Genomic DNA, 19,919 nt, shown 5'->3' with positions numbered 1-19,919 from the left:
AGGTCAGGCTCCAATCTGTAATCCCGGTTTGGTTGTCGAGGCGATACCAGAGAGACTTTTCAGAACCACCTGAACGACGACGGTGCAATATCGTCTCACCTCAAATTTGCCTGTCTTAACGTGCCAATGGAAGCAGTATCACAATGTTGTAATGAATGTGTAACGTATAAAAGGAGACTTCATCGAATCTTTGCCTACAATTAAGAACGCTCTAGTCGGGAGTGCTCGACTAGCAAATACCCTGAATCCTGTTCTTTCACCAAAACCACCATATCCAGAAGCACAAGCCTAACCAAAGACATATTCGTCTTCTGCATATACATTTCGGGAATTGCACTTGTCAAATTTGGTAGCTCTAGTTTTTGAAACCGTAGAGATATGCTCAACAAAAAAACAGATTTTGACATCGATATTTATCAATTGAAAACGGTCTAAGTTCGTCCGGAAAAAACTCGTACTACGAGTGCCCTAGAGGTATATATGTATGTATCTTGTAAATTTCAAGTCTATATATCTTAACAGTTACGAAATCGACTCGTTTCTACATACGGACAGATGGAGATGGCTAGATCGACTCGACTTTTAATGCTGACCCAAAATATACATATACCTTAATGGGGTTGGAGATACTTCTAAGGCATTATACCCTTTATACCCAATTTCAATGGTTTCAGGGTATAACAAATAACAGCTTTAATTAGTTTAAACAACTAAATTCCAATGGTAACTTACGTCGATTCGTTGCGAGGGAGAGCGACGTCGAGGAAATTTTAACTCCTTGCTTTTGGGGCTTGTGTGATGTTACAAGTAATTCACAGTGTGGGTTGAAATGGTATCAATAAAAATTTTTTTATAAGTAAAACCAAAAGCTGTTAAATAGAAATCTACGCGGATCATGTACCTCTATTCCAGGCAAAGTGAATGGTCCCATCTTAGTGGGAGAGTATGCTTCTAAGACAGGTGAAAGTGTTAGGAGCTCCATAAAATAAAAATAATATTAAAAATTAATAAGTAATTAAATTGAAAACAACTAAGAGGGCGCTTGTCGGGGAAGCCCGACTATGTGATTTCCTGAACCCCGCGCCGAGCTGCCGTCGCAAAAATTCTAGCTTCCTTTTACATGTGTATACACAATATTATGCATGCACATGCACATACATATGCACACATGGCACTTGCTGCGCCGCTTACGCAGAAAGTGCGCTGCTCTTTCCCTTAGCCACACACACGATGTAAATTTCTTTCGTAATTTACTTTATTGTTTCATTGTACAAGCTTTATGCAATTTAAAGGGCTTTAATTTGGCATCCTTGTGTGTGTAAATACCAAAGCCCAAGACTATACTATATTCTATAGGAATGCGATTTTTTTAGTTTTTGTGGAACGGGGGGAAGTATGTGAAAAGGTTAATATTCTGGACCTCTGTACACTATACGAGACTCTAATATCGAGCATTTATAAACTCCAAGATATGTTCAAAACAAGAATTTGATAAGGATTTTTGTCGAATTCATAGAAACGAAGACCGGAAACAAACTTGTCTTCTTAGTTTCTTATAAGATGTGTTTTATCGGCAGCTGCAGGCTCTAACCACCAGCCATTCATTTATGAATGAATAAAATGTGAATTTCGATTTTAATTTCATAATACTAACGTTGTCAACCTTAATAGCATTGACGAGTTTTCACCCAAGAGAGCAGAACTCGAATCGGCATAGGGTCGGCTATGTCAAGTAAGAATATTTTATTTACAAATTTGGCTTTAATATTTAACAATGGTATCTAAGGCTATATATTTATACCCTGAACCCATGAAAAATGGTATTTGTGCAAAATCCAAATGTATGTAACAGGCAGAAGGAAGCATCTCTTTAGATGAAGATGCTTTTAGTTCCCGCGCAGATCGAATTTGTTTCCGATAATCGATAACTTACCCCGTTTCCAAGCAATCGATAAAAATCTATATCGATATCCTGTTTTTTGGGTAATTTTGGTAAATAATAAGAGCTAGAGTCAGCAAACTTGACATATAGCTTCTAAAATAGAATATATATATGCATTTGATGTTGTAAGAAGATTGTTCAGGGTATCCCCTAGTCGGGAGCTCCCGTCCTCTTACTTGTTTCCCTTTCGAAGGGAGGCCTTCTATTAGATAGTAAAAAGGGTTCTTTTCCAAAAATGCTTAAGCTATTAATGGTTAATTTTGAACCGTTTGCTTATAAAATTCAGAAAGGAGCTAGGGTATTTATGTACTACCTAACAGAATTACTGACAGGTCATGAATACTTAAAATCCTTCCTGAATAATATTCAAAAGTAGAGAATATATAGCTACGCTGGAAGAAACACCGTAGAGCATACAGTCTTCTGCGAGCGTTGGCAAATAAAATATCTAAAATGACCAGCAGCGAGGAGAACTGTAGGAATATCACAGGACTTGGCTCACAGAAAAATCGCTTTGTTGAGAATCGATCTCTGAACCTATAATGGTTAGAGGATTTTTAACGAATGTACTTCTAGTGCCCGCGTATTACGATTTTGATTCCGAAAATCAACAATTTACCCCTTTTCCGGACAATCGTTAAAAATGGATATCTAATTACTGTTTTTTTTTTTTTAGCAAATCTCTTAGATCGGCGGAACATAAATACGTATTCTTTCTTAACTAACAACTTAATGTGTTCCTTTCTTAATCATACTCTGAAATCATTGGAAAGGGGTAACGGTTTTATATGGCATTTTAGGGCACTCGCAAATCAGGCTGGTCTGGTAGAAGAAGGTTCAAAAGGTGTCCTTGTTGGTCGTTGTCGACTAAAGCACTCTGAGTTGTTATATTTACTTTTGTGGAAATATCGGTTTTTTATTTCATTTGTTTTTATTTGACTGAGTAATATTTTTTATAACGATTTTCAATATGCAACACTTCACTGTTCTTCTTTATACAAATGCTTCTGCCTTTCGCTGGCAATATGTAATCCGACTACTTTGGGGAAAAAGTTTCAATGAAAAGCAAATTTTGGTTCAACAAACGACGAGTATGCAATTATCTAAAACATCACCAGTCCCATTTAAATCAGCTGAACCACTCGTGGTGCACTGTACGTATCTGATTGTGAAGTGGAATGAAACTAAAACAACATATTGGCCAAGCGGCGGCAAACGAACTGCGGATATGGTAGCCAGAAAATTTTTCAGCGAGAGCAACAGTCTCACCAAATAGCCAATGCTACCAAATCTGTTAGGGCCTTCTTCTTCCCCAAGGACCTGGCATTAGACCTTTGCTTAAAAAATGTTGTCACCTTTTCCATTTTGCTTGTCGTTTTGTCGTCTCCCTATTAAAAACGTCGCGATTTGCGGGCTAGATGCTGGCAGGAGGCAGCAGGATATCCGGCATTAATTTCGTTAAAGCAGCAAGCTTTTTATATTTGTTTCGGGCTGGTGTTAGCTGTTCATAAGGAAACAGGAAAAAGACACTAGCAGCATGCGAAAGTTAATTGAAATGGGAAATGAAATAGATTTTTATCAAATCAAAATAGTTGTCTAGCTTACTAAAAAAATCTATTTTAATAACTTATCATATTAACATGCTTATACGTTGCCACAAGGTCCAGAGCAAAACAAGTAAGAGTGCTTTAGTCGGGACTGCTCGACTAGGGGATACCCTATACTCTCTCCAATCAACACCAAATGCAGCTTAAAAAGAAGAGTTACTTTTCTGTACCGGAATCGACTTGGCGATAGCTATGAATTTAAAGATACTTGATCCGTAAATGTCACGATAGAAGCTACATGTCAAATTAGGTGACTCTAGCTCTTAAATCCTAAAAGATGTGCTCAAAAACGGGTTTTGCTTGGAGGCAAGGTCTCGATTATTGGAAACAAATTGGGAGGATATATTTTCAAAATTTCAAGTCGGTAAGGACAGACGGACAGGCAGATGGGCATGGCTAAATCGACGCGGCCTTTGATGCGGATCAGAAATATATATACTTTATGTGGTCGGAGATGCCTACTTCTGCCTGTTAAATACATTTCCACAAACATATTAAAAAACAAACATATTCAGGGTATAAAAATGCCAGAAAAGGCCATTACCGTTGTCTTATTGGCATCTTCGTCGAACAGCACGAAATAACGAAAATTTGCTTCATAACAACTCCTTAGCAGAAGCTGTTTCAAAGCCATAAAATGAGAAGTTTTTTGAAAATTGTGCGTCTAAAGGATATTGTCTGAATTTAAGCCGAAACCAAAATGAACTAAAATAAGACAAATATGCTCTATTTCTTATGTCCGATGAATCACTTTTTTTGTGCCTTGATTACACATACAAAATGTAAAAAAAAAAATAAATGCGAGAAAAATGAAAATTAGCAATGACTTTGTGATGCTAACTGGTTTTGTTTTTGGCAGAAACCATATTCATATAGTGAACATATTTCCTATTGATCAGGTATTTGCAATAGCCCACCATAATCGTTAAGTACACAATATGTATTGATATAATTCATTCATTGTAATCCAACTTATTTTAAATATTGGCAAAACAGGTGATTGCTCTTGTTAAACAATTAAAGCGTATTCCCTACTGACAAATTCCCCAGCATAGTTTCATTACGAGTATTTATGAAATGAAAGCTAAATGAGCCACTGGTAATCAGCATCCAGAGCGCCGGATTGCGGATTGTTTTGGGGCTGTTTGCCCCGACTCCTAGTCCTCGTACATGTGCAATTTCCAGCAAATATTTGACTTGACAATCAAGTGCAAATACAACAATTTCACACATAGTGCGTCTGTGAATGCGACAGTTCCAGCCTCGTCCAGTTACGGCTTGTGCCAAATGCATGTCAAAAACACGCGGGCTGATAATGACTGCCACTGCATTGGCGGCAATGTGTGAAATTTAAACACAGCGGCAGCCGAACCGCGTTACAAAATAATAATTTGCAAAAGCAACGTTAACCGCTGAAACGCAAGCAGCGACTGCAGGAGATGCTTTGGCAGCGGCAGGTGGCGCAACCACAAGGTAGAGCTTTGTGTTGCGCAAAATTTAATGCATTAAGCCAACTTGATTGAAGAACTTTGTAATACCCTTCCCCGGAGGGTTTGGTACTCCGAAAGCACTAAAAACATTACATACGTTGTCAACTAAGAACTAAGAACAATCAGTCGGGTAACACAAATATTTCATTAATTTTTTATTATATGTCATATTTATTTGGTTTTGATAAAGAAACTAAAATGTCTCATTAACTTCCAGTATGGGTGCGTTTTTACACACTTATTGAGGGTATAAAGTTGGGTTTGCGAAATGATGTGATGATATGATATGATGATCGTATATAGTACACAAATTCTTGATCAGTATTAGGAGCCGAGTCGATGTACTTAGCTATATTTTTATCAGTACACATGTGGACAAACGAGGAGACATGTTTGTATTTTTAACATATTTCACAACTATAGTATATTTTAAATTGATTAAAATTTATTGCTGTGTGCAATCACGAGGACGCCGTAATTGAACTCTTTATTGCCCTGAAGGATCAGATTGCAATAAGTAGGCACGTTTCGGCATAAATGTTTGTGTGTTTGTATGCATAAAAGGAAGTTTGGAGATCTGAACGGAGTCTTTTCTAGTCCGGCATCCTCGACTCGAGTACTCTCACTTGTTTTCTGTTGTACAGTTTACGAAAACAACTAGCATATCAACCTGCGCTGCTGTCCACTTGCAGCTCCAATAACAACAACATTTGCAATCAGTCATTCGCCAATGTGCGACAACAACAACAACAAATTTGATGAGGACGACCGTCAACCACTAACACCAACAGAGTAGCAACCCAATGACCAATGAGCCAGCCACAACTGACACACACACACACACACACACTACGCTATCGAGAAACACATGCACATCGTGACTCATTCTGCATGCTGTCTGTGGGGAGCTTGTCGCATGTTGTCCTTTTTGCTGCCGTCGTTGGTCAATGTTGATGCTGATAAGTAGCAAAACATGAGGTCGCCTGTAATTATGCGAGTGTTGCAAGTTAATTGCAATTGTGTGCAACTGACGGTAGCAAGATTAATTAAATTCATACATGCACGCGCACATTGAAACCAGCAACCAGCAACCAGCAGCCAGCAACCAGCAAACTGCAAGCGGCAGGCAACAGCGTTAGCACCACGGAAACTGAAGGACTCGCATGCATATACCATCACTCAATGCCAGGAGAGTCAATCTGTTTATTTGTTTATGCTGTGCACCCACGCAGACAAAATTACACGTTTGCACACCCATATTATTGTTTAAGTTTACTAATTTCATGCGTGGCAATGTTTTGCGTGAGCCATAAACTTGACCCACTCGCAGCCCTTCACACGGCCACCTGCTTGCCTCTGTTTAGTGCGCCGCGCATTTGTATTAGTCATGTGATTTATTGTCGCAAAATTGTCATTAAAAATTAATGATGTTGCTGCTGTGCTTTGCATTTTATTGTAATATGATTTACATGCTGACCGCGACACCATTCACTTTAGACGTGTCATGCCCATACACCACCAAAAGCATTGATGTTTAAGCCACACGATTTATTAACTACACAAAATACGCTCAATTTAAATTAATTTACATAATTTGATTAGTATATCTATTGTGTACAGACTGATTCAGTGAAGCCAGGAGGAGGGAGAGGGAGAAAGACAAGTGTGCAAAGGATTTGAGTGCACTGATAATAAAAGTCTAAGCCAAATTGCAATTTTTGACGTTAAGAAGCTTGGTTTTGGTGACGAACAGTATTGTTTTTAAATACACAACTGTAACATTAGTAAAGTTACTTAAATATAAAAAAAGGATATCGAAATCACCATATTAGCACCATATGAACAAGTATTTAGTTGAATAACAACTCTTTTATGCATATTTTGATGTGGATTTTTTTATCATTTATTTTCCAAAGAAGGCATTTTCGGGTAAATATTTTTTCATGCGAAATAGCATGCAATCGTGGTTTCATTAGAATAAAATTGTGAATAACTTCTTGAAAAAGTAAACATATGGCAGTTTGACAATTCTCCATGTACTTGTGTTTTCATATAAAAACGCAAAGTGTTCAAGTCTAAAAAAATGAAAGTAAAAAAAAAAGGAGGAAGAAACAGCGGTAAAAAAGGGAGTCAGCTTCCTTGTCGTACTTTTGTTTTTTGTCGACGACAATTAAGTATGAGAATGTCGTTCAACAGTAAAAGTGCTGGAGGAAAAAGTAATATATTTTTATTCTCTGAACCCATTAAAAATGGGTAAAAAGGGTATAATGTATTTGTGCAAATATAACAGTCAGAAGGAAGCATCTCCGTCCAAAAAGTATACATATTCTTGATCAGCATCAATAACACACTCGATCTAGCCATGTCCGTCTGTCAATCCTGCCATCTGTCCGTATGTATGAACGCAAGGATATCAGAACCTATAAGAGCTAGAGACTTTCCGCGCAGTACGAGCTTAATTCCGATTATTGATAGCTTGCGCCATATCCAATTAATCGATAAAAATCGATATCGAAATCCTGACTGTCTGACACACATCAACATATTCAATTGCACAAATGATTCAAGGTATCAATATGGATAGACAACTTAGGAAAATGTCTATGGTATATCAATAACTAGCTTATCCTTCGAATTTAACAGTACATGAACAATTTATAATTTAAGAACCAAAGCACGCCATTGACTAAGACTTGATCTGTTAAGTGCAAACTTAAAACTAGAACCAATTTTCGAGGAGCTATTTTATTTTATAATTTGCCTCTAAAACTAAGCAATTGTATCAAAGGTAATATATTTTTCATATAGCAAATTTAGTAAAAATTCTAAGCGTCGATCGTAAGCACAAAGCGTTTTCGTGCTCGTCAAGAATATACCAACTTAATAGGGTTGGACATGCCTCCTTACCTGTACATACATTAGCCCAAAACACATATATTTTTTTACCCATTTTCAATGGATACAAGGTAAAAATAATTTATTAATTTCAGTCATAATTCACAAATCCCTTGCTGCGGTGAAACTCTGTCGACTAAAAAGCATTGGCAAACTCGTAAAATGTATGAACAAGAATGGATGTTGCACTCGGGTCCAACCAACTGCATAATACTCGTCTACAGTCCAATGATTTTTGCACTTTATCTGACGTGGATGAACACAAGAAATTATTGCTCACTTCAAGTTCGAGTTGTAGCTTCAATAGCGCCGAAAATAGCTGTATTTACACTGTAGATTTTTCCGATTTGCTAATAGTTTCCGAATATTTAAACAGTTTATCTCACGCGGATATAAACAAGTCAATCAATATTTAAAGATTGTTGTTTCAAGTCTGTAGTTTCAACAACGTCGAAAGTTTCGTTTATGCAAGGTAAAAATCGCACTAGACCAATAAACTCTTCTTCACATTTTGGACTTGGCATCAAAATTGTGGCTTGTTAAATGAATGCAAATATTTATACAAATTATTATGTGATATGGCAACACTCACCCTTTTCTCCTAGCCCGAATAAAAAAGCTGGTTTGGTTTTGGGGCTATTTTTCATAGCATATCCCAAGCGACTCTTATTCAGAATAATTTCCCTTTTGGCCATAAAAGTTTACATTTTATGCCAGAGTTGGACGGATTTCGTTATTTTTTCCGTGACACGTACCCAGATTAATTAACACTGTGCTGTGGGAGTGTGACATTATCAAATTTTGACTGTGTCTTTTTTAACACTGGAAAATACTTGAGAAATATACACTAGAATTCCAGTAAAAAAGTAACTATATTAAAGTGAAACCAATACTGAAAATCTAAAAAACTGGTTTTTTGTATAAGATACGTGAATATATATTTATAGCTCTTATAATTTTGGAAATCGTCGTGTTCATATCGATGGACATGGATAGATCGAGTCAATTCATTGTCCAGTTCCAAGAGATATATAATTTATGGGAGATGTTTCTATCTGCCTGTTGCATACACTAGCATAACAACATTATGCGCTCTCTTCTTATTTTTAATTGGTTCAGGGTAGAACAATCAGGAAAGAACAGTTGGCAACACTAAATACGTCTGGATGTTATATGGCATATTTGCAATAAATTTAATATTAACAACAAAAAAAATAAATAAAAATTGAATGTCACGTTGGCAAAATGCGACACGCGCTCATCTCTATATCTACTATACTATTTAAACGTGATTTAAAATAACCACAACAGATTTTGTGGTTTTATGTTGCATTTTATGTTTGATAATCGGGAAGCCAGGATGCACTGGACGCCGCAGTGCAGACACGAAGTGTATCAGTTCAATATCAAACTGGAGGATGAGTTACAGCAACTGCTGCTGCTGTGGTCAAAATAATTTAAAATCTGTAATACACGCATCTGCAGCATTTTCCTGCAAATGTTGCATTTTGCATTGTATTCTATCAAATATTATCAAACAAATAAGAGTGCTGTAGTCTATAGCTCCCAGAAGGCAATACTCTGTACCCGAACGCTGACCAGTTCTAACAAACATTCCATACATACGCAAAAACTCTTACAACCTCCGCCCAACTCTATGGAAAATGTGATATTGAATAACTCGCTGTTTATAGTTCAATCTTTACAAAGCGAAGTGGTGATGAATGTTTAAACTGTGTATACTATTCGCGAAACTTCATGCCAACTTTAGTGTCTCTTGCTCTTAGAGTCTTTGAAATATTCCTATATATGCTCCATATTTGTTGAAATGAAAATTTGAGGATGCATAGAAAGTGTTATACGCCTGTACGTGGATGTACATTAGTAGATTTTATAATTTCGGAAATCGACGTTTTCAAAGAGACGAACATGGCTAGATAGACACAGCTTGTCATCCTAATCAAAGCGACAGAGGACTACAGTCGGATAATGCAGTCGACGACAATATTAATAATAATCTTCTTCTTTTGTTAATTTTCTTTTTAATCAAAATAAAATACTTGTTTACCGGCACAACATTCGCTGTTTTGGAATTAGCAATGGTTGTCAAATTTGATCCCTCAGATAGCCTGTTGTATCAGGAGGATGATGAACAGTTCTAGATTCTATGAAGAATTTAAGGAGTAGAAGGAAAATATGTGATTGACTGATTGTTGTTCAACGCATAGCCGAAACTGTTAGACATCGAGGAATCTGCAATTTTGTTCGTAGTTACCTTGGGTCATGAAGGTGTATTTATCATCCTCATTCACTCTCATTTTCAAAGATACTTGTTCAAATTCATTTGAGGTGTGTTTGACATTTTACGGAAAGTCTATTCCTCCTTGATAAAAATGATTGCTAAAGATTTGGTGGGTGAAGTTTCGCGTTCAAATTGATTTCCGAAGATCTTATGTAGAAGCATTCGAGATATGTTTCACACTTTTCGCAAAACTCTAGCTTTCTCTGTGGAAAATGCAATTCAAAGATTTCTGTGGCAAAGTTATAAGATTCGTCTGATCGCCTTCCAAATTATTTTTAAATCCCTGCATAAGATCTCAATAAGTAAGTGTTTTAGCGGTGTTAGGAATTCCAACAACAACTGTGAAAATTAAGTGGAAAATTTTCAACTTTCTTGTTAAATATTGGATTGGCTTTAAAGTAAATTTTAAATATATCTGAAAAAATAATTTGTTTAACGTGGATGAAAAGTGTGGGTCAAAGTTTTAATGGGCGAAGTTTCGAAAGCAAACTTATTGCAACGATCTTTCTATTAAATTAATGAGAAAGTGGGGATCAAAGGTCGTTAGAGGTTTTTTTTCCTTGCAAGTAGTTTCCTTTGAACCGGGGCTCGAGCACAAACATCCAGGCGATCAAGACGATAAGACCGGGTCTCATGCGATTCGTTGTCGTTTAAAAAGTGATTTGTTGTTGCTTCCCAAGGTAAATGGGCTTGAGTTCTTGTGTTTGATTTTGCTATTGCAGACCAACCTAAATAACCTTAAAACCGGTATTCCGGTTTTCCGTTCCTTCTAATTATTACACAATGGATCTGGACCAACCAAATGTATTAGAGACAAAGTATGAAAATCTCGTAGTCACTTTTCGTTTCTTGGTGTTATTATTCAACAATCTGTGTTTTTGTGTATGTATGATTGTAAGTAAGGAAGTAGGCTCAAATGATTGCTTCGGGCTTAAAGATAAGCACGTATAATCTCTTTGTCATTCTCAATTAGAGCGCACTTTCTTGTTTTCCGAGTAAGTTTTGAACAGGATCATCCATCTGCCCGAATTTGGGTAGTTTAAGCACTTTGCTTTATGTAATATACGTTCGATTTTGCAAATAATAAGCACAATTTATTTATTTTGAACTTGGTATTGATTGTTATATTGACAGATATACATATTCTATGTACCTAAGTTACAATGATATAAAAAGGAACTTGTAATTTTTATGTAAAGGGGCCGAAGTTCACCCCTATTAAAAAAAAATGAAGTTGCCAAAAATTAACAGGATGCTGGGACTAAATTATTCAAATAATTATGGTAGCCAAGTATAAATTGTAAATGGGAAGGCCGTTACGATTGTTCGCACAGCTCTTTAGGCTCTTACCTACATTTGTGTGTTTAAGATATATTTATGTCTAAGTTTACGTATGTATATATTTATAAATACAGTATATAGCACGGGTGGGTTTTGCATAATGCGTCTACTATATTAGTAACATCCACTAGCTGACATCTTTTTTGCTGTCGTTAGTTTTAATTAGTTATATAATTATAGAGTATAAATAGTTATAGATATATATATATATATATTTAATGCTAACGTTTAATTTGTAGTTATATATTTGATCTTATTGTTGTTGCGACAATCTCACTGTGCATCTTATATCATTATACAGTATGTTACTTTTATGATTAATGTCTATTTATGTCTTTATATCCTTATACATTATAAAAAAAAAAAAAAACATTCAACAGGCGTTTTTAATGCTGATCCAAAAATGATCACCATTAATTCTTATTATGATTTATAGGGTCTTTTTATATGTATATCTATATATGTGGTATATGTATATTTTTTAATTGCCATTTGGTTATGCGTTGCCAGTTTTTAATTTATTTTGCTTTAATCTCTCCCGATCGCTTTCCTCTTTGACTCTTCCGCTTTTTTATTATATATGTATATTTATTGGAAGCTCCTTTTGCAAGCCACACATTACTCACGTCTCACGCTTTAAACTGTACGTTATGGCATTGACTTCTAGTTTTGTTTCCAACTGGTTGCTGCACGAGTAGGAGGGGAATAAACACGAAAAATAGAGTTTAAGGGCAGGTTAATAAAATAATCTATGTTAAATTAAGTTAAACGAGAAAGAAGGGCTATCTTCGGCACGCCGAAGATCTAATACCCTTGCAGATCAAACCTTTTCATAATGCTCATAGTGATTTGCCCGTATCTAAGAAGTACCGGGAAAAAAGTAAATGCCGAGTTTGGTCAAGATAATATTTAGATATGGAATTTGCTGATTAAAATCGAGCTCGTTTTAAATATATTGGGCTTGTACAGAAGTATGTAACAGGGGGAAGAAAGAATATCTGATCCCATGGGGTATATATTGTTGGTCAATATCCAACTCCGTGCGTCCGCCCGTCTGTATTATCTCGTTTATATCGGAAGATATAAAAGCTAGAGTCGTGAAGCGTGTTTCACATTTTTCAGTATCTCTTCTCATTTTCAAAATGTCAATAAAAATATTGCTTTTGAGACTTGATTTTTTAAACGTAGCTCAAAAATGATAAGTGCTATGCCTTCCACTATTTCGCCTGATGATTGACATATTTATGCAGTTAAGATCGGACAACAAACATGAAAGTTGTTAAGCATTAAGTGTTCTTTAGCATTTCGCCGATGCTATCGCTTTTGTCAAGGAAGTTTGTAGCCGAGCACACTCGATTACAGCGTTCTTTTTAGCTCTAGTTGTGTTTTACTTACCCTTATAATAGACCTCACGGTACATGGTGGGACAAGCGGCCTTTGTTTTCGTTGTTTTAAAGTCAATATTTGTGCGGATGGGCCGATGCAGCAGCGGCTGTGGAGGACGATAGTTATTTCCCAGTGGCGCTTTTGGATGGTCAGGACTGCCCTGCATCAGGCGGCGCAGTGCGTGCAACTAAAATAGAAATGGATTGAGCTTGAAAGTAATGCAATTTAATATTGTGTTGAATGGAACAATAAAGTCGCAACCATCTTTGTGCTAGACAGCTTACACTAAAAGAACAACATTTCCACGAAACTTCAAATAGTAGTAGCGCTCAAAAACTAAAAGACTTTTACATACCTATTTCGTAATTAACTCTTGAGTTTCTTATTCTATTTCTGGCACATTGAGATACCGTAAGCTACTTCACCTTCCGTTTACCTATGTAACGGCATAACTGTGCTTGTTTTGTAGGAACCTTTAAACATACATACAAAGTACAACAGAAGTAAGAGCGCGCTAGTCCGTGGTTCCGCCTAGATAATACTCTAACCCTTCTACCAAAAACAAAGTCTCAAGATTTGGTCAATTAGTGAACTTTTTACCTATTTAATGAGCACCGAAGGTTTACAACCCTTGTAGATATTTGCCATGCTGATATCTCAGAAACTCTTCAAAACTAACTTCGAAAACACAATATTTTGCCAGGTTTTACAAGGTATTAATCTTGGACAGATCGTTCTTATGGGAACTATACAACATATAACTAATGAGTTTAGTCAGATATCCAGAATAAAAAAAAAAATTTTTCGTGCAAAAACTTATTTCGACCTATGACAGCTACATGATATAGTTCGAGTTTCCAAAGTTTCGAGACGATAGCTTAAAAACTGGGAGACAAGTTTGCATGGAAACAGAATGTCGGACAGACGGACCTGGCTATATGAGCCCGGCTGTTGATAATGATCTAGAATAAATATATTTGGGGCGGAGAAGTTACACATTTTATGACAACATTATAATGCCCTCTACAAGGGTATGTAAGAGTGCACAAGCTATTGATTTTCGGATAATTTTCGGCAATCTCAGAACATATAAGAGCTAAGGACTTGAAATTTCTACTACACTGCAAGTTTGTTTCAAATGATCGTTTCCATGCAATTGTTATCGAAATCTGTTTTGAGTTCATCTCTGAAGCCTTTAGATCTAGAGTCACGAAATCGACATGTAGCTGCTAAAATTGTATACATATCAAGTAACTTTAATTTTAAATCTTGCGAGTTGCTCGTTAGACTTAGGTACAAAGAACTAACTTTTTCATACCCTCAACCCATTGAAAATGGGTAAAAAGGGTAAAATGTATCTGTGCAAATGTATGTAACAGGCAGAAGGAAGCATCTTCGACCCCATAAGGTATATATATTCTTGATCACAATCGATAGCCGAGTCGATCTAGCTATGTCGGTCCGTCCGTCTGTCCGTCGGTATGTATGAACGAATATCAGAACCTATATGAACCAGACACTTGAAATTTGGAACGTAGGTCCTCCTAGGGCCCGCGCAGTATGAGCTTGTTTTCGATAACCAGCAAGTCGATTAAAATAAATATCGATCTACTGTTTTTTGAGCAAATTTGGTAAATAAGGAGAGCAAGCGTCACTAAGCTTGACATGTAGCTTCTATAATAGTATATATACATATATCACGTTTTTTTATAGCTATCACCACATCTTCGCTAACACCTCATAGCTATAAATGCAATTGACCACTTAAGAGTATTGAAAATTTTATCAAGATCGGTTTAGAAACACATTAGTTAGTAAAGAAAAAAGAAGTCATTATCGCAAATTGCAGGAATTTTTATTTACATGTACACACAGACATTCTATCAACAGCATTATATTTGTTTTCTGTGCTGCTATTTTAATCCGTTTTTTTTTCTCAACTGGACAAAATCATTGGTGTGGATATTGAGTAGAAGCGGCGTCAAGTAGCATGGTCTGTTGCGAATTCGAACCCTACCGATGGAACACTTTTTTCTTGTTTTTAATTTATTTTTATTTCTGTTGAAGTAATCGAGCGCGTATCGTAATCGTCAGCGTTCGGTATTCTTGATACCGAAAAATCTTGGAGATATGTTTAAATAACATTTTTTTAAATTGACATTTATTGATGCATTCATTGACATTGATACCTAATTTAAGCGACAGACCTTTGGAAAATATAATGATGATTTTATTGAAAATAACAGATCAGTTTGCAAAACAACAGACAGACGAAATACGGACAACGCTTGATCAAAATAACTATGTACCACAGTATACTTTTTGGGGCTATAGATGCCTCCTTACGCTTTTCAGACAAATTTGCACAACAGCTCTTCTTTTTACTAATTTCCAGTGGGTACAGTGGGCAATATGCGGTTATGGGTAATCCAACAAGTGCCTATGAGATAATATCAATTTTTTTTTACTCAGATAACTTAGCAATAGTCCTTAGCTTTTCTCTCTCTCTCTCTCTCTCTCTCTCTCTCTCTCTCTTTCTCTTTTTTCTTTGCGACGGTATCTGCCTCACATTTTTGATCGGTACCCGTCTATTTTCTTTTGCTACAACGCTTCACACATTTAGTGGGCTGAGTGTAACTCCAATTTGATTAATTATACTTTGTTAGCAAGGTGCAGCCGCGTAGCAGAGTATTCCTGCCCCATTGTTGGATCTATTCCATTCACTCCCTCCGTTATTGTTGATGTCGTCTGAGAGTTCGAGTGCTGCCAGAAGTTGTAACCATGGTCTCTTGGGTGCCATTGCGCTTGTTTAAGTTTTTATGAGTCTGGCTCGGCGGCTGCCTATTCCGTCTCTGACTTCTGCTCCCCCTCAGCCGTCAGAGCTGCTGGCGCTGCTTGTACTATATGCAAGTGTATGGTCACAGCTTCATCACTGTTTACTGAACTTACATGTACAACGTTGGTTCCTGGCTTTACTCCAAACACTCTCCGCAGCCATCCCCTGCCTGACGGCCATGCATGTGGCGTCATTATTACAGCGCGGCACTTAATAAACATTTGCATTACATTTTGTATGCTGCCTTTTTTGTTTGCTCGCACGAACGCAAGCAAAAAGTGGCCATCACTTGCAGTTAAAGTCGCTGTCTCTTTGTTCTTATTGTCTTTTAGTTCGAGAAGCAATCTTATTTCAAACTTGTGTAAATTAAAACACACAACACCAGAAAATTTAGTAATTAAGAAGCTAAATCGCTAAGAGCCATAAAGAAACAATTGCGAATGCAAATAAATAATATCTAACAGGCATAAAAAAAGTACACTATAGTCGGCTGTGGTCAACTAAAAAATCCCATGTTTTCAACAGATAGTACAATATTATGGTTTTTATCAAAACGCATAGTTTCTTCAAATTATAAAATATAGCCCCATTTTATTTCCAGGTACTTATAGACACATTTATGTACAACCCACAAACTCATGTGTGTGGCCAAATACACAACTTACGTAGCAGCAACGCTGATTCTACCTCCTGCGCCACACTATTGGCAATTTAATATTGATTAGCTGATCGATCTTTATAGCCCTTTAAAGTACTAAGCATGGCGTTCAAGTGTGTGTAAACCAAATCACAAATACCCATTGAGGGGCTAAGGTCGGGACTTCCAGGCTAAGGAACACCTTGAACTCTCTTCGTCTGTTTTAGCAGGAGCAAAAATTAATTTTAAAAAAAAATAGCTCCCTCACACTCTACAGGCTCGAACTTGTAACGAACCACACAACTTGCCGCCGCCTCTACTCAACATCCATACCAACAAATTCTTAAAATTAAAACAAGTAAGAAGCTCTAGTCAGAAACTCACGACTAGGAATACCCTGAACCCTCTTCTACCAACACCAAATGCGGCTCACGCTTCACGCACATTTGCTTTAGCAGTAATAAAAATAAATTTAAAAAATATAGCGGGATTCGAACTCGCAACTATTTGCCGCCACCTCTACTCAACAGCCACACCAATAATTGAGTCTTCTTGAGAAAAAAAAAACGGATTAAAAAAGTAGCACAGAAAACAATCGCAATTGCAATGCTACTGAAAGAATTCAATAAAGACGCGCATGAATGTGTGTGTGTGGGCTGCCAAAACACATTTTCTTTAATAACTTTTGTGTTTCTTAACCGATCTTGATGCAATTTTCTTATTGTGTTATAGAACATTTGTATATTCTCAAAAGGTCTATTAAATTTAAATTGTGGCTTAAATTAGTGGGCAATCAAATTTATTTACTTGATTTATAGCTATGAGATAGTAGCGGTGAGGTGGTGATAGCTATAAAATGAAAGATACGTGATATATATATATACTACTTTTAAAGCTACATGTCAAGTTTGGTGACCCAGCTCTTATAACTTACGAGATTTTCTCATAAAACAAGATTTCGATATCGATTACTTGCAAACGAGGTATGTTATCAATTATCGGAAACAAACTCGTACTGCGCGGGCACTGGGATCTACATTCTAAATTTTGAGTTTCTAGCTCTTATAGGTTCTGAAACCCTTGCATTCATACATGCGGACGGACATAGGCATGGCTAGATCGATTCGGCTTGTGATGCTGATCAATAATATATGTATATACATAATTGGGTCGGAGATGCTTTCTTCTGCCAGTTACATACATTTGCACAGGTACATTATACCTTTTTAGCCCATTTTCAATGGGTTTAGGCAAAGACAATCTAAACATTTTATATTGTCTTTGGTTCAGGCTACAAAAAAGAATACCTCATGGACTTATGCGTTTTACTTGCCACTTACCTGTTGCTTTGTTATATAAATTGGTTTATTGAGAATCACCCAAGTGACTGTCTCGTGACAGGCCGGAGCCGTTGTCGACCCATCGTACGTCATGTAATGGTCTGTGTCAGGCAGGAGTCCACGTATAGACAGCCGCTTTACAAAGACCTCATCGCCGCCATAACGAATACGTTCTAATTGGTCGGTCAACATTCGTAGTTCGGGATTGGACAGATCGCCCAGCTATAAAGTGGCTAGTTAATAATTAACTCCTTCGAAAACGAGTGTGAGACGTGTGAAAGCTTACCTGCAATAAAATGGAGACTCCAACGATTCCTTGCGCACGATTCAGGGCATCTGAGAAATTTGCATACAATTGTGAGTTATAACCGAATATTTGTATCTGAAAAGCCACGGAGACAGTGGGAAAAAATAAATTATAAAGGTTACGTGTGTATTAAATATTGAATTGAATTGTGCAATAAATATTACTATCTGGTATTACGCGGGGTAGACCGTAGCAAGTTTTGTGCCTTAATATTTAGATATAACTCTTTCTCGTATTTCCCGCCCGCAGTCCACCTTTAACTCAACTTCTAAATTTGTATTTTGCATAAAAAATAAGTTTACAGTCTATTGAATAAAGAACCTTAAGTTTGAATCAACGGTTACCGCCCATATTTGCCTTGTGGTGACAATCTGGATATCGACAAATAGAAATATATAAAATAAAATTTGTTCTTAAGCCCTTAACCCGTGCTTTCCATCCAAGAACGATGGGTTTTATGAAAAACTTATAAAATACATTTTCACAAAGATCTCTGAAAATTAATTAGAAGCCGATTCGATGGTAAACAAAAAAGTTTTACATTTTTTGGAGAAATATCCACAGATGCCAGAAAATATCAAAAATCGCTAAAACACGCAGTCATTTTGCTTTTGTTGGGTGTTTTGAAAATAAATTTGAAGCCAATAGGACATAACTCAAAACCTCACCCTCTCTCCCGCATTTATAAAGCTTATAAATCCGTCACAACTGAATTTTTACAAAGATCTTTAAAAATGACCTTGAAGCTGATCAGATAGTAAACAACCGTTGAAAATTTCAAAAGTCGCGGCCAGTTGATGCTGACACCAGCAACGAAGTCAGTTGCCAGCGTGCCTTAAGCCATAGAGTAAAAAACATTTAGTACTATTAACAAAGGCATTTGTTGTGTTTGATTCAACAACTTGACAAAGTCAGACCACACATGTCAATAGTGTCTCGCCGAAAACTCAGGGAGCTTGATTGGCAAGTTTTTAATTCACCGTATAGTTAGGGGCTGGTGTCAAGCGACTATAAACTAAATTTTTGTCATAACAAAGTTTCCTTTCTTGCTTGGAGAACTGAGAAAATAGTTTGGTCGTTTCTATTAAACAGTACTTATTCTTCATTCTCATAATGGCAACAAGTCATTGAACAAAATGGAGCGGACATTGTTGACGTTACCCGGAAAATCAAACATTTTTAAATAAAGATAGAAATTAGGATACTACAAATAGGTTTCTTTTTCTACAGCCTAGCATATATAAAAAATGTTATTTACCTGGCTGGCTCAAAGTCATGGTTAAATATTTGAAATAAAATAACCATCAATTAACGACTAAATGGGGTCGCTGTTATTTTTTTTATTCTGCATTACACAAGAGAAATCTATTATAACCCTTGGGAGGGTATGCAAATTCATTTAAATATTAAAACTACATGCTGCAATTTAAATATGTGCTCAGTAAAGCAAACAAAAATTAAATTAAATTAAATTAAAATTTTCAAATTTGTTGAGTGTTTGCACAAAGAAGCGCAAACAAAGGAGCCGAGGCACAAGCCGTAAATGAAAACTGAAATTTTGACGAGTAAATTGCAACACAGTTAGTATGAGTTTATAGCACAAAATACACGAGTTATGCAACTGCAGCCATTACGTTTTCGAATAAATACCTTATCCAAAACACATAAAGGCTACTGAGTACAACAAGTTCTCAGCTGGAGTATAGATAAAAACGTTTAAAAAGGAAAGCAAACTTGGACGCCATGTTCTTTAGCAGATGCAACATCTCTTTAAAGTTTAAACGTATCTTTTATAAGCCTGAACCCATTGCAAATGCGTAGAAAGGGTTTAATGGT

The 19,919-nt window shown here is 36.5% G+C and overlaps 1 protein-coding gene across 1 annotated transcript in view; it reads right to left on the bottom strand.

Moving 5' to 3' along the window:
• Positions 1 to 12,091: 12,091 nt before the first annotated feature.
• LOC115765355 (carbonic anhydrase-related protein 10) overlaps positions 12,092 to 19,919 on the bottom strand; it is a 43,576-nt gene continuing 35,748 nt past the window's right edge. Inside the window, exons 6-9 of the mRNA XM_030708868.1 lie at positions 18,063 to 18,158; positions 17,777 to 17,998; positions 12,973 to 13,150; positions 12,092 to 12,263 (exon numbers count right to left, since the gene is read on the bottom strand). Coding sequence (XP_030564728.1) covers positions 12,241 to 12,263; positions 12,973 to 13,150; positions 17,777 to 17,998; positions 18,063 to 18,158 — 519 coding nt within the window. The 3' untranslated portion in view covers positions 12,092 to 12,240. The remainder of the gene's footprint in view (positions 12,264 to 12,972; positions 13,151 to 17,776; positions 17,999 to 18,062; positions 18,159 to 19,919) is intronic.

Source organism: Drosophila novamexicana, unplaced genomic scaffold, assembly GCF_003285875.2.
Source record: "Drosophila novamexicana strain 15010-1031.04,08,12 unplaced genomic scaffold, DnovRS2.1 tig00000960-arrow-arrow-pilon, whole genome shotgun sequence".
Lineage (NCBI taxonomy): Eukaryota > Metazoa > Arthropoda > Insecta > Diptera > Drosophilidae > Drosophila > Drosophila novamexicana.
The sequence above is the reverse complement of the archived record's forward strand: the minus strand, read 5'-3'. Positions and strand labels throughout refer to the sequence as shown.